At 44.8% G+C, this 14,979-nt stretch overlaps 2 protein-coding genes across 2 annotated transcripts in view; one reads left to right on the plus strand and one right to left on the minus strand.

Annotated features, from left to right (window-relative positions):
- SERINC5 (serine incorporator 5) overlaps positions 1–6,652 on the plus strand; it is a 39,054-nt gene extending 32,402 nt beyond the window's left edge. The window contains exon 12 of the mRNA XM_072359444.1: positions 128–6,652. Within this exon, the coding sequence (XP_072215545.1) occupies positions 128–275 (148 nt within the window). The 3' untranslated portion in view covers positions 276–6,652. The remainder of the gene's footprint in view (positions 1–127) is intronic.
- A 1,685-nt stretch (positions 6,653–8,337) lies between these two features.
- THBS4 (thrombospondin 4) overlaps positions 8,338–14,979 on the minus strand; it is a 37,937-nt gene continuing 31,295 nt past the window's right edge. Inside the window, exons 16-22 of the mRNA XM_072359067.1 lie at positions 14,686–14,879; positions 14,245–14,423; positions 13,216–13,264; positions 12,920–13,116; positions 12,282–12,454; positions 10,189–10,328; positions 8,338–8,544 (exon numbers count right to left, since the gene is read on the minus strand). Coding sequence (XP_072215168.1) covers positions 8,483–8,544; positions 10,189–10,328; positions 12,282–12,454; positions 12,920–13,116; positions 13,216–13,264; positions 14,245–14,423; positions 14,686–14,879 — 994 coding nt within the window. The 3' untranslated portion in view covers positions 8,338–8,482. The remainder of the gene's footprint in view (positions 8,545–10,188; positions 10,329–12,281; positions 12,455–12,919; positions 13,117–13,215; positions 13,265–14,244; positions 14,424–14,685; positions 14,880–14,979) is intronic.

A 14,979-nucleotide genomic window follows, 5' to 3' on the forward strand; every position in this document is an offset into this window, starting at 1 on the left:
CCTCTGCTCCTCTGTGTCTGTGTTAACCTGGTTGAAGTGTGTGACCTGCCTGGAGAAACAGAGGCTACTACAGTTTGTGGTATGAACAGTGAGTTTATTGAACTGTTTTGTTTTTTCTCTTTAACAGCTATGAAAGTGCCCAGATTGAGAAATTCTTCACTGGAACCTGGTCCATCTTCTGGATTAAGATGGTCTCCTGTTGGTTTTGTGTCTTTCTCTATTTATGTACTCTTATTGCTCCGCTCTGTTGCCCAACCAGAGAGTTCTCAGTGTGAACACTCAGCAACTTTCTGAGTGTGTTATCTTTTTTGTTTTGTTTTGTTTTGTTTTCCTCCCTGTTACAAATAAAGCTCAGTGGTCACTTTGTGATGAGGAAACACCCATTTCCTCATTATCCTGACATACCAGATAGTAACTTTTTAGTTTAAAATGTTTGAAAACTTTTTTTTAACCTGTTTTTAATTGTCAGCAGTTGTCCAAGGGGATGATTCTGTTCCAAAACTCTTTAAGCCTGATGCGCGTAGTGTAAGGAACGTGGTTGTTTCATTAGCAGGAGTAAGTGAAATGCTTTTAGAATAACTGACGATCTTTCTCTGACTTTATTGGCGAGATAATTTGAAACAATGGTGCAGATATCAAATGTCCACAGTAGATACACCTCCTAGCAGAACGCATTCCTTTCTATGCTCTTCTATTAACCACGCCTTTTGCAACGATGATGTGAACTGCTGTTTTGTACGGCCTGTAGTTTTTGTGAGTAGTACAAATCCCTTTTTCCAGAACCATACCTGAATGCTTCTGTAGAAATAGAGAATATACAAAAGTTTGACTGCCAAAACATCTAAACTTTGTTTAAATGTATTATAAATTATTATATTTCCTGGATTGAGAAAGCAATCTATCCTACTGTAACTTAAACAGGCACCTGAGTATTTTATGCAACTCATCCAGTTGTTAACAGAGGGGAGTTCTACGCACAGAGATTCTTGAGCTCTGAATTTGATTGATTTTGCTTTGCCAAATTAAGATTAGTAACTGCAAGCTTTGTGTACTGTACAAGGATTTGAGATACGGTACAGTCTTTACTCAAAATGTTGTTGGTTTTTTTGCTGGGGAAATATTAATTACAGGAGCGCTGCCAGTTGCTGTTAATGTTAAATGTGGAGTGCTCAGTTACTTTTCTACCCTGCTGTCTCAGTTTGTGTCTAAGAATCTCCCAGGGTCTTCAGTTCTGTTTCTGTTACTGATATGAAAACAGAGTGCTAGACAGAAAGAGGACTACAGTCATCCTCCTTTTCTGCCTGTGTTGTTTGGAAGCGTTCTTCCTAACTGCCATCCCTTTGTACTTCTCTGTTGGCATTAGTTTTGTTGTTGCAATGGGAGATAGCCAACGGATCCTTTGATGGGAACAGAACTGCTTTTAGAGTGCTCCTATTTCCAGCAGTGGGATAAGGAGTTGGGGAAAACAAAAGCAGAAAACACAAATGTGACAAGCAGCTGCCATAGCACAAATGACTGACTTGACAACATAAAGCCTGCTACATATATATATACATATGTATATATGCATATACATATATGTGTGTGTATATATATGTGTATGTATGTATCTTTTTTCTTCTAGCAAACAATTTAATGGTTGGACAGCAGCTCAAATGCTTGAAGTTCTGAATAAGGTTGAACCTACTTATCTGCTTACCGAGGGAAAAACTTAGTTACAACTGAAAGTCACCCCCAGGGTTGTTTTTTTTCCCTCTTTTTCTGTGTGTATGTGTACACATACATGTATATACACACAGTGCAAAGTGTGCAAGCTATGAACCAAAAGAACCAATTTAGTAGGCATGGGGTGTTTTGTTTTGTTTCATTTATTGGAAGACACGATCGAACCTTAAGTGCTCACCCAATGCTTTCTACAAAACAAAAGCACAACACAGAGGCCAGTGAGGTGGCCAAAATATTTATATGCCTTATTTGTTCTGTTGCAATAACTGATAGCTAAGGCACATCTGGTGAGTGATCCTAATATAACACATCTCAGTTCTGCTCTTGTTTTGTTTGCCATTTTCAGCTGTCTTTTTTGCTGTGGTATCCTAGAGCTCCTGTCCTGCTTGCAGTTTGCTAGTGGTGTTATATTCCCAAATTCTTACTCTCATACCTCAAGGAAAATCCGCAGGCATGGATGTCCTGGACATTACCCACCGCAGTGACTAGATGCCTCAAAATACCTCTGGTGTGAAGACCAAGGGTAGGAGGAATCCCTTACAGCTGCAGAGCTCTAAAAACAGGTGGCCAGTTTTTGTCATTCTTCTTGCTTCTGCTGGGAGTCACTGGTCTTGTTAAGAGCTCTGCTAGCAGGGGGGTCCACACGCTTGGCTGCGTTTGGAATCCAGCAAAGCAGATTCTTCTGCAGCAGAAAGGCATTTGTTACTGCATTTGCCATCAGGAAGCATTTAATTGTGCCATCTCTTAAGATAAGAGCTTATGGACTGTGCAGTGATTAATATTGTATCGCCTTACTAGTAGCAGCTGTTCTGACAAACCGTCTTGATCCAGAACTTCAACTGTGAGCTGCAACTGAGATAGTCCAGCCCTGCAGGCCTTCTTTGGTGAAAGTGAATGCTGTTCTCTAACGCAGAGGGGCATGCAGGAGTTGCCTTCTAGTGTCAGTTATGTTGCAGTATGAAAAAACAAACCTATCTTATTAAAGTTAGCGATGTTATTCTAGCAGAGCAAGAAGCTCTACAGGAGCAGGCATGCAGTATGTCAGGTTGTAAGTCAGTGAATGGCAGCTGTTCTCTGAATCTAATAAAGGGGAACTCAGTCACAAATTTGGATGATTTTAATACAGATCTTGGCCAACAGATGTTCTTATTTGCTTATAAAGATGCTTATTTTATGTGGATGGTATCTGCCTACACAAGGACTTGATGCACCTCCTCGTGCGCACTTTTTATAACTTGTATTTGGGGAAATAGATTTTGCACAGAGGAAACAGGGTTGTAAGAGGAAACTCCACAGTGAGGCCTGGGTTCATTCTTCTTAGACAGATTTACCTTGCTGAGTTGTTCTTTCGCCCTCCCCTTCCACCAGCTATTGACTTTACATGTCTGTGGGCATACAGAGGGTGGAACAGGGCAGTGCCAGGCTGCGCTGTTCTGTCTGCATCTGAGCAAGCCTTGTGGGGAAATAATTCCGAGACCCCAAATCTGACTGTGCGTCTCCAGGCCTTCCTAAGGAATCAATAATTGCTGGCAGCTCGATACACAGAGCCTCAGTGAGGCACGACCTCTTGCTGTCCAGGCAAAGATTTCAGCCGTAGCGTTTGTTGTGAAATCTCTGCTGTGAACTTTCCACACGCAACTACTCAGTAAAAATCCTGGGCTGGGGTCTAAGATTCAAATGCTCGAGTCATTGGTTGCTAGCAGTTCACAGAGATGGGGTTTTAGAACCTTTCTAACAAGTGCCTTCAGACCTACTGCCATGAGAGCAGTGGCACTGGAACTGGAAAACCAGAACTGAGCCTGCAACGTGGTGCTGCTGCCTTCACTGCTGCATACAGGACGCATTGATGCCTGTGGTGCATGTGGGAGACCAAATAACTTGTGCTTGGCCAGCTGCTGACTTGAGGACTTATGTGGGGTCTAACAGTGAAGTGGAAGATGAACTGGGAAAACTCACGGGTGGTCACAAAAGGCTGTTACTTGCACTGTAAGCAGCTGGACATCCTCTCACTGTGCCTGCAAGGGCTGCGCTGTTTGAGGCAGCCAGCAGTGCAGTGTCTGTCCTGCACTGATGCTCACCTTGTGCCACGGCTGTTGTTTGAATTTGTTCCCAGACATAAGGCAGCATTGCAGCATTTCTGGTTCCTGGTACTTTCGAGCTGTGTAAAGTGAGGAAGCTGCCGTTTTTAAACACAGGAAGGCTGGAGGCTGTGCTACATGCCCTCTAGCTAAACTTGAGTTTGGGCTGGTGTCACTGTTCACGGGACTCCTAGAGGAACGAATCGTGTTGGCTGAAGTTAATTCTGCTAGTAAAATGAAATAGCGTATTGGTGTTTTCCTCCTTGATAAAATTGCCTTCAGAAGAAGGGCTCCTTGGAACCCTCATTGCTGCACCGCTGCCTGTGACTGGAGCCATTTCTCTTGTGAAAGCAACCAAGAGCTGAGACAGCGATGACTGCTTCTTATTTGGGGATAAAACCAGTGGGATGGACGCAGAGAACAAGTCTGTGAATCCAAGTACTGGACTAACGAATGAGACCACAAAACCTTATGAACATACGGAAAGCAGATGGACATGTTTGCTGTTTACCACCTCGTTCCTCCAAGCACGCAGGCTGCCCTTGCAGCTGGATGCTGAGTAAGGAACTTCACTGTGCTTACAAATCAGTTGTGCGTTTCTGATGCTTTTAGCTTTGTACTTCAAGCATTTCCAAGAGGGTCAAAAAGCTCGTACTTGCCCTGCTCCTCCGAGTAATCCTAGCTGGGTTTGGGCCACTTTTGTCTGAAACGGGTAATTCGGTGTTGCTTAATGCACGCGTAGTCCAGAGAGAGGGTTTATCCCTCGCAGAATCACGAACACTGCATGTCTATTTATTTATTTATTTTGTGTTTTAGCACCTTCTTACAAGTCCTGAAGCGCTCTGACAGTATGAGCTATGCACCTGTAGCAGCTTCAACAGCCACTTGTGCGGCCATTTCTGGGCTAGAGCGTGGCTATGGATTGAGGAACCATTGCACTTGGAGAGAGAGAGAGGAAAAAAACCAAACATCTGGTTCCTAACAGTTGTCTGACTTTGACCGATGCATAAGGGAAATCTAGGAACTGAAGATAGCGCTGCTTTAACTTTGGCAAGCAGCCTGCAGCGTCATGGGGATCAATGAACAAACTGGGGACAAAACAATCCACTGATGGGCTTTAAAGCATGCTATGAAGAGTTTTGCTATGGACTATTGCGCTTTTCTCTTAAATGCATTGGTGATGCAAAAAGATTGCAAGATTGTACATACGTGGCTAAGTGAGCGAGATTATTTGCAGCTAAAATTTGGGTGTCTTTCTGTGGGCTGTAGAAGCAATATGTTCTCCATGCAGGCCGTATCTTCTTCATTTTATTTGCCTTTTTCTCCTCAAGTTCATTTTCTGGAGGCACTGCAAATCTGCACAGCTCCCATCCCACTGCCTGCCATGGTGATGTCAAAGCTCCTAGAAACTGACAGGCTTCTTTGCCAGGTCTTGCTGATTCCTGCCTTTCTGTAAGAGCAGCTCTGCAGTGCTGGAGCAGTCGAGGATAGTAGCTTTGCATATGGATCAGCTTTCCTGTACGGCAAATGCATCTTTGTTTTCTTGAGTCGTCCTGCAAGTTCCTGTGGGAGGAAAACACACGATCAGCGCAGTGAAACTTTACTTTGTGTTTTCAGTTTTGTAAACAGTAATTTGAACTCAGTGTTTCATATGACTGTACAAGGGATTGCCAGGGGTCAAGTGCTTGGAAAGCTTCGGTTCTTTGTACTCCTAGCAGGGCACGTAGCCTGGGAATGGCTGCAGCTGCATTTCCAGCCTCCTGGAGGCGGAAGGTGTGGTGCTGGGAGGGGATGCAGGCACACAGCACAGTGCCTGGTGCAGCCCCTGTAGGCTCAGCGCTGGGAGCCTGCCGGGTTGCGATGGCGGCCTTCTGGTGCCAGAAGAAACTGTAAGGTTTCAAGTAGGCCGCGTCATCCATTTCTTCTGTTTTGTTTTTCCCAGTCCTGGTGTAGAATCATTCCACATCTGCTCAGTGATACTTTTTCTTTAAAATGTCAGATTTTTATTATTTTTTTTCTCTCAAATGCAAACCACATTGACGTCCCCCCACTCGCCATCCTCCGATAGCTCCCACCGCTGCAGCGCAGCCGCAGAGTTCAGAGGGGCTGCGGCTGAGCCCCATGTTGGCTCCAGCTGCGCCAGGCAGAGCTGTGGGCGCAGCACTCGGGCTGCGTGTTTGCCAAAGAAGTCTCAGTCCGAAGCCAAGGAAAATTTTGGAAAGCTATGGGAAAATAATGTTCTGTTACGCATGCCTTAGCTTTATTTTTCCTCCTTCTGATACTTGTCCAGGTGCTTAGGTGTCGTTGGACATCCTCGCAGTCTTAAGGCAGCGAAAACTGATGTTCAGAGAGCAATTTTCAACTTGTCGTATGCAAGCTGAGAAAATACTTACAAGGAACATATGGTTCACTGTGTGCTTTTCTTATTTACCAGAAATGAATGGCCATCAGTCACATGTACGCCACGTTTGAGAACTGGATGCAAACTAGGCAAAACGTGAACACTTTTTCTTAATGGAGAGGGGGGTTTCAATTAGTCCTTTTCTTAATATCTCAAGGGAACTTTTCATGTGTTTGTGTGGTTTGGTTTTATTAGTCTGTAGCCCAGCGAAGTGGAGATTTGCTAGTTTTATTTAACGTCCTTTTGTGAGTGTTGTGATCGGTAGTAACTGTAACACTTTTAGGGATTGGCAAAGGCTTCAGAATTCTAAGAACTTCACTGTAAAATAGCTTCGTCTTTTTAAAGCATGTTAATGGTTTTTATGGACACTTCCTTTTGTATACTGAGTGAATGTATTGTTATAGGTTTAATGTTTAATGGACCAATAAAGTTTTTCTTACAAAGGGAAGTTGTTTGTGCCGTATAAAAGTTGAAGACAACTCAGAAGAAATGTCATATATACATATATATATATAAATATATATATATACACTAAGATATGAAATAAGCAGCTGCTGGGCCAGCAGAATGTGCAGTCAGTCTAAGGTAGAACCTTAAAGCTCCCGCTGCTTTACAAACTGTTAGCAGTCGTTTTCTGAGGATCCCTATTAGCAAGGTGTCGTGACATCAAGTGTAAGGGATCTATCTATCTATCTGCACAGATGTAACCTCTTGAGGTGTCCCTACTCAACTGGAGATCCTGCCTGCAGCCCACTGGAGGTGAGCTCCAGGCTGCTTGCTGTTTGTGGGCTAAGATGGCTGATTCAGCCATAGTTGCATGCCATCCCAGCCTTGATGGAGCATGCTCTGTTGGTATCAGTTGAGCAAGATCTTGTGTTATGGTGCAAGGTAGCCCTTGGCTACAGTCCTGTTACCTGAATCCACAGAACCTATGCATGGAGCTCTGCACTGCACAACAGGCCGGAAGGCTGGGTTAAAGTGTTCACACACCAGCTCTGATGGGTGTGTGGGCAGTGGTGGGGTTTCCCAGGCCCTGGGTATGACCTTGAGGCACCTCTTTGTCCACAACAGGCAACTTCACAGTTCCTGAATCTGTGGGTTCTGTGGTGTCAGCTCAGCTGATGTGTGAGCTCTGGCATCCCATTGCCAGCTTTGCCAGCACTGTGGCCCACAGCTGAGCAAGATGTGGGCTTCTGCCCTGGGCAGGTGGAAGCTGCCAGATGTGGCTTTGATCAGGTACATCCAGCAGCCCCAGGGCCAGACTGCCTCGCTCTCACCTGTCAGTGTCTGGGGCCAACAGGGAGAGCTCAGCTGTGGAGTAACAGCTCTGTAGCCTGCAATGTCCTTCTCTGCAGCTGTCCTTGGAGCTGGTACTGCCTCCGTATTGGAAAAGGTTGCAGCAAAAATGCACACAGTATCCAACCGTACCAAGTTACAGAGTGCACTGGGACACTTTAATTGGCTTTTGTTTCTCATCCCTTTCCTAATGGTTAACACCTAATTCAATGGCTAAGTGTTTTTATACCTTAAATAATTACTATCCCTTTAGTACTGCTTGAGATCTCAGCTCTGAGCAGGGTGAGCAAATCAAAACCTGGCTCTTAGTATGTGAGGCAGGATTACTTTCTATGGCTTCTTCACATCTTTAAATCACGTGCGAGTCATGCACTGCGATGAGATCTGACAGCAACTCCCCGCAGGCAGCCTTTTTGTTTTTACAGGCTGTGAGCGTACTCATAATTTTCCGTGAGCAGGAGCAAAGGAAAGTCTGACAGAGTTCATGGATGAGTTCTGCCAAAGGTAACGGGCTGCAGCAGATTTAATCTGCTCCAAAGGTGATAGAACAGCTTCTGACCTGTGCGCTAGCAGGGCTGCAGAAGATACTGAGAAGCATCTGATCTTGGCAGCACCCATCTCTTCTATTTCAAACTCTTGTTTCTGACACACCAGAGATGAAGTTAGAAAGACAAATACACCCGTTCTCCCTGACATTGTTTAATACTGAATCCAAAATGGCAACAGAATCAAACAGTTCCTGAGAATGGCTTAAGCATCACCACGTTACGTGCCACCCACCTACATCTAAGGGCAAATCCGAAAACAAGAGAAGCCTCAGAATGTTTTTGTCTCCTTTTTATTTCCACTTTTATACAAAAAAGTCTGACATAATCACATCAATAAGAACAAGCTGAAGTGTGCACTCTTACAACAATCATATAAGGATTTAAAATACACTGTTATTGCAAACAACAAAGCAATACTAGTTTGCTTTTACTTCTTAAATATCCCCAACGCCAAATTGCTGAGCTTGAAATTCTTGGAAGTCCTCTGGGATGGTGTCTGAAAGCAGGAAAACACAGGAAAGATCAGTTTCCTTATGGAAAAAAGGACTTAATGCTACTCAGCTGCATCTTTTTAGGTAACGAACCCAGTCTTTTTCTCACACGTTGAGAATGAAGTGGGACTGCCCTCGGTTTTACTGTATGCCACTGAAGAGCAGAGGGGCTCACAGGACAGTGCCTGCTGCAGTGTCAGCCCAGCCAGAGCACTATCAACCTTCAGGTGGGATTTATTTTCACCAACAAATGTAGTGGCTTCTACTGTCACATTTGTGACATAAAACGCTGACTAGAAAGGTGGGGAAAAAAATGTGTGTCTTGCTTTGCAACCCAATTATGTGCACAGTACCAATTCCTCTACTTCCCAGGGATCCCAGTTCAACTTCCCCATGGTGGCATGAAAAGCCGTAAGAGGAAACATTAATCTGAGAACCAGCAGCAAAAAAAGAAATTCAAAGCCAGCAAAGGCAGCTGGAGATGGGTCAGTGCTGTAAAAGAGCTGCTGCTGAGTTCCCAGGGTCCCTTTGCCAGGTGCCAGAATGTGTCACCCAGGCAGCCCCAGAGCCAACAGGAGAGCTGAGCAGAGTTCAGCAGTGAAGCTGAACTACCCCATTCCAACTTTGATCTGATTCTTTCCACTCTGATGCAGGGCAGGCATCTCTGAACTCAGAAAAGGAAGTAAACTCATCAACAAATGATACTTAGGGGAAAAAAAAGCATCAAATATTCTGTTTTTTTCATCTGCTGGTTTGATAACTTCTTTCTGAGCGCTGAAAAATTCTCCACAAGTGTGAGATCTCAACTGAAATATGGAAGGGATGCTAGAAACTCCACAGAATTCCTTGTGTGGACTTCACTGAACCACTGCAGTATCTGCAGCAAAGCCTCTGCCTGCTCACTGCCAGGAAAATACCTGCAGCTTCAGTGGGAGCTTTGAAGTATGCTTCCTGGGACGCTGAGACAAGGGTCAGCCCCTAGTACCTTCACTGTTAAGATCAATTGCTGATCAATTGCTAATGGGGCAGAAATAGCCCAACGTGACCAGCTTCTGTGTGAGCGAACAAGACAGAATTCATACAACATATGGTGGGAGATCAGGTCAGAGTTGAGGATTGTACTCTGTGTGGAGAGCCAGCATACTCCCACAGTCTGAGGACTCCATCCCTACAGGCATCTCGTGATCCTGTCCACTCACAGACAGGAACAACCAGCAGCACAAGAGCAAGTGGCAGCACACAAACGATCCCAGCAGATCTCTAGATTGGTTTCACCTTGTTTTCAAAGCTTGAGGCACCCTGCACACAAGATGACCTCAGTATGTTGTGTATGCACAACTCTCACGGTTGGCTGGCTTTAAATAACATTTCTAATTCACTGATGACAGCTATACTACTTAGTTAGCACAATCTCTGCAGCACAGCAACTGCTCTGGGAGGAGCAATTATGGGGTGTTAGTTCTGGTCTGGCTGGGCTGCAGTGCCTTACCAGTGTCAGGGGAGGCACTTCACAGCCGTAAAAAACTTGTGAATGAAAATCAAAGGGAAAGATGCAAGATGGCTTAATTCAAAAGCTGGATTCATTTTCTTTCTGGTCACTTGTTAAATATTAGCAAAAGATAAAAAAGAAAGAAAGAAAGAAAGATTACCATTACAGCGATATTTCAGGTTGGACCAGATAATGTTTTCCTGAGAAAAGCAGAAAACTCCAAGCCGTCCTCCACGCATCGTGGTATCTATAGTTACACCAGAGTCCGCCACCAGGTCTGAGCCTTCGTAAAATCTTGCCCTTAATGAAAGCAAACAGAAGCTGTGTTAGGTCTTTTCTAAATCTGCAGCTTTAATAAAAGTAGTTTCATTTATCTGTGTTGATTCCAGCCTCCTGCCTGCGGCCAGACCAGGGGAGAAAAAGAAGTTAGGACGTAGCTCCTTTGTGGTAACTGGAGCAATGCTGCACTCAGGAAAGAGCTCAGCAGAGAGGAGGCCTTCTGTGTTTTGGTGGCTGCTGCTTGATCCTGCCCTCAGCCCTCTTTAGTCCACAGCTGGTAACTATGGGAGAAAAGGAGAATCGGTTTAGGTCAGCTGAGGAATGCCGGATGGATTTTGTCTCGTGCAGTATGAAACTAAACTATGTTTTTTTTAATAGGCAAAGTTTTAAACATGCTGCGTGGAATCTTAAATCCCCGACTGTCGGATTTCTTTTAAAATGTTTAGATGATTCATTCCAGGAACAGTTTTGATGATCTGGCACTTTCTTGTTACAAAAACTGTCAGCAAATTCCCAAATAACTCTGGGAATAACCGTGCCCTGCCAAATTGCCAAGCACATGCCCTGTCCTGGGGGTCTGAGCAGGACCATCCGCAGCTAACTGAGCTATCACAGCATTGCCTATACCACATCCACAGCCTCCAGGGACCAGCAAACAGCTCAGTGAATGTTGAACCTGGCGGGTCCTGCTTTGGGCAACGGTACCGCTGTGTTAGGAGCCAGTGTGACATGCAAGAAAACACTGAATGGCGAAGGGAGAGAAAGTTCCTACAACTTCTCATAAAATAAGAAAATAAACAATTCTTATCGTGCCTATTTGCTGATTTGCTGAGGCAGTTCAGAAGTATCTGTACAATGAATATGGCTTGTTGCTCAGTTGAGTGCCTTTTTCCTAGATGTACTCACAGCCTTGGAAAATCTCTGTGAGACACATTATGGTCTGTGGCACTAGGCCTAAAAGAACCACAGCAAGATGTGGGCAGTGCTGGCAGAGGCTTGCTTTAGGCCGGCCTGCCTTTGGTTTGAAGCATTCCGTGATACTAACACTGCCCCGTTCTTCAGCTGCAAGTCAGTTATGCTGGCTAGAGAGACCGCAACCCCAGGCAGACAACTGCTTGGGAAGCAGCTTCACGAATATCTTGATCTAAACGAAACCCAGCAATCTGCCACCCAGTGGCTAGAACACTGTCATTGACAATACCAACATTCTTAATCCAATGCAGCTAAAAGCCAGACACGCTCGCTGCACTGATGATGTGCACCAGAAAAACAGAATTATTATACCACCAGCTTACTGCACCCCGGTTGCAGCGTAATCATTTCTTGAAGACCAACCCACTCCCCTGTGTTTGTTCCATCACAGGTTTGCAAAATCTGTGCTAAGAATTCTGTAGCAGTTCTTTTGCTGTTTTACTTTTTTCAGAATCAAACCCTTCTGAATGATTATCTGTTCCCAAGTAACTTTTATTTCTAAATTAACAAAAAATAAGACTAGTTTGAATGCAGTTATACTTAACAAAAAAGCTTTCTGAACACATCCTCTGTGACCTCAGATCGTCATGATGATCACTAATCTTATGACCACAGCCATGAAATGGACAACTCTGGTTACATATTCCGTGATAACAGCACTAAACAAACTACTGAAATTACAATTCCAACTAAAAGATCAAAATTAAGCCATTTTTTAGATGCCTTTTGAGGAAACAAGGTATCAAAGCCATAAAGTGGATTGGTAGTGTAGGGCGGTTAAAACAAAGATGGCAGAAAACTTCATTTACAAAACACTCAGCTTGCAATCGTCTGCCCTAGGAAAAGAACTGCAGGTGGAAGTTCACAGTTCTAACCTCATACAGCTTCCTGGCTGCAAAGCACAGACGCACCACAGATCTTCAGATTATTTAAAAAGCATTGAGACACAACAGTTTATGCAGAGGCGTATTTGTTCTCACCTTATCTCTTCTTTATTCTCACCTGATATACCCAATCTGGGGTCTGTGCTGCAAGAACCAGCGGTAGGAGACTTTGTCTTTCCACCCCACGTTTCGAGGGTCCTTCCACAGCAGCCTGACCTGGTCGCTGGTGTCCCCCGTGTGCCAGAGAGAGTTGCGCAGGTGCTCGCCAGGGCCTGTCTTTGACTTGACAGCCTGCAGAAATGCATGTTTCAAGCACTGACAACAGAGAAATCTAACTTCCAGCAGCACTATGTCTATTGTAGCGGGCAGGTCTGCAGAAGCACCCTCCTTCTCAATTACAAGCCTGTAACTTCTCGTGTAACTGCAGCCACTGCTTACACAATAATCAAACTCCCAGGACCAAGGAGAAGCTGGCAATGTGACAACCAGAGCAGGGACTAAATATTACAGCTGATGGGCAGAGGAATGTCACTGAAAACCCTTATGAAACTGTACTGATTAAGAGGGCTGAGTGGCAGCTGTCTGACAACAGTTTTGGTACCCAGTGCAGGAAGAGAAAAGCAGCTGGGCAGCACTGCCAACACACAGCGTGACGACTGTGCCCACAGGCAGAAGGGCCAATGCCTGGCATGAAGGCTTAGCCCACAGCCAGGCTGTAATGACCACTACACCCCCAGCGAGGAAGCACTATCATACCTTCAGCTGAATGCCAGGCTCTGCAACAGCTCTGAAGGGAGTTGCTTGCCAGTATGTCTGTTCAGTCTGTTTCCACATTACCACATAAAAGCTAGAGCTGTCTTGATAGCCAAAAATAAAACCAGCGTAGTCGTCATCTGTCACTGTGTTCACATGAAAAGTGCCCTCGAAGTCAACACCATTAAAAGCAGTGTAACCTAGGGAGATGCAAGGTTAAAACTAAGTCTGCAGAAAAAGCCTTCGCATGCTACTTGATTTTCTGCTGTAAAACTTGAATCTCAAAAGAGCACACATACCAACAGCAAGGCCAGGATCACTGTTCATGGTCTGCACAATTTCCATGCCCTGTAAAGATTAAATTCAGGGTGGTTAGCGTGCATGGCAAGTTGGGCTGGGTAAGCCTGGCAGCCTCTTCTGGCCTCCTGCTAGCACCCCCTCCATGTCTTTCCTCCCCATGCTCATAACATGTCTGTAACACTTGCAGCTCTGAATTAAAAAGAAAGCTATAATCAAATCCTCATGTTTCATCCACTTGCATGCACAGAGTTGGGAATGATTTTTCTTTTCCTGCAGAACTGAACTTATTGGTGTTCTTTCCCTCCCTGTCCTAATTTTTCTGAAATCACTGAATCTGGCCAGGATTGGAGATGAGATGGAAAAAACAAATGGGAGATGAGGGCTTTTGCAGGGCCTCGCTCACAGAATTTGATCACAGTGCTCAGGATTAAACTGACTGCCAGGACTAGGCAGAGGAAGGTTTCTTATACATTTCAGCTGATTTGGCAGAGATTTTGACAGTGGGAGTGAAATGTCCATTTCTTGTGGCTCTGAAAACGCTTTCCTCCTGAAGACTAAAATGTGTTAGTAAAAACAGCATTTACTGGACTTCATTTAGGAGCAGATGCTCTGCTACGCAGCCAGTCAGACTTTCAAAATCTAGAAAGGACTTTTGAAATTTTACTTTGTCATGAGAATGACACATATCCTGTGTTTGACTTCTGTCAGCAGTGAAGCACATCTAGAACTACGCAATCAGCCTGCATTTATTTTAGTTCATTACAGAATCACAGAATTATAGGGGTTTGAAGGGATCTCTGGAAGTCACCTCGTCCAACCCCCCTACTAAATGTTCCCTGAAGTAAGCAAGTAGCATCAAGCTTCAAGTTACCATTCACTGAAGGAAAACTGTTCCACTGTTAATACCTGTACAAAACTCAACAAAAGAGCAGCTTCCACTTTTCACTCATTTGCAAGAGGTTTGACAAGTACACAGCTTTTCAAATGCTTTTTCTTAGACAGGTGAGAAAGAAAACGTGTATTTTTACCTGGTTTAGAACCACCCAGTTGGGGTCAATTTGTGCATCTCCCTCTGGGTCCAGCACCACAGTCTGATAGGCCCTGAAGTCAGTCAGGGTGATCTCTGCATTCTCAGGGCAGACATCAATTCGATCAATTACTGTATCCTGGTCAAAATCAGACTCACAGACATCCCCAACTCCATCACCTGAACACATCAGAGAAGTGAGAATAAACTTATGGTGCAGCAAGTAGTCACGCTGACATAGCTGCTGAACCTGGACGTCCAAGGAGCAGGCAGAGTTTCTGTCCTGTCAGCTACAGTGTCTGCAGATGGGACACACATAGCTCTGCCTTGGCCCAAGGGCTCCTGCATGCACATAGCAACTGCACAGAGTCTCAGTCAGCATAAATGTTGGGGAAGGATGTGGTGTGCAAGCACCAAAACCACTCCTGAAGGCCTGACTTACCATTATCATCTTCCTGCCCTGGGTTAGGGACTAGTCTACAGTTGTCAGGGCCTGGTGGCAAGAGATCAGGAATGCCATCATTATCATCATCCTCATCGCACTCATCACCCAGTCCGTCCTTATCTGTGTCCAGCTGGGAGCTGTTGATAATGGTGGGGCAGTTGTCTGTGCTATCCTGGTGTCCATCACCATCACTGCAAGCACAGAGACAAAAAGAAAAAGAGGCATCAGCTCCCACCTCTGCATGGGCAGAGCACCAGCACCTGAACAGGATATCCATGAGAGGAGCTTGGG

This window comes from Excalfactoria chinensis, chromosome Z (genome assembly GCF_039878825.1).
Source record: "Excalfactoria chinensis isolate bCotChi1 chromosome Z, bCotChi1.hap2, whole genome shotgun sequence".
Lineage (NCBI taxonomy): Eukaryota > Metazoa > Chordata > Aves > Galliformes > Phasianidae > Excalfactoria > Excalfactoria chinensis.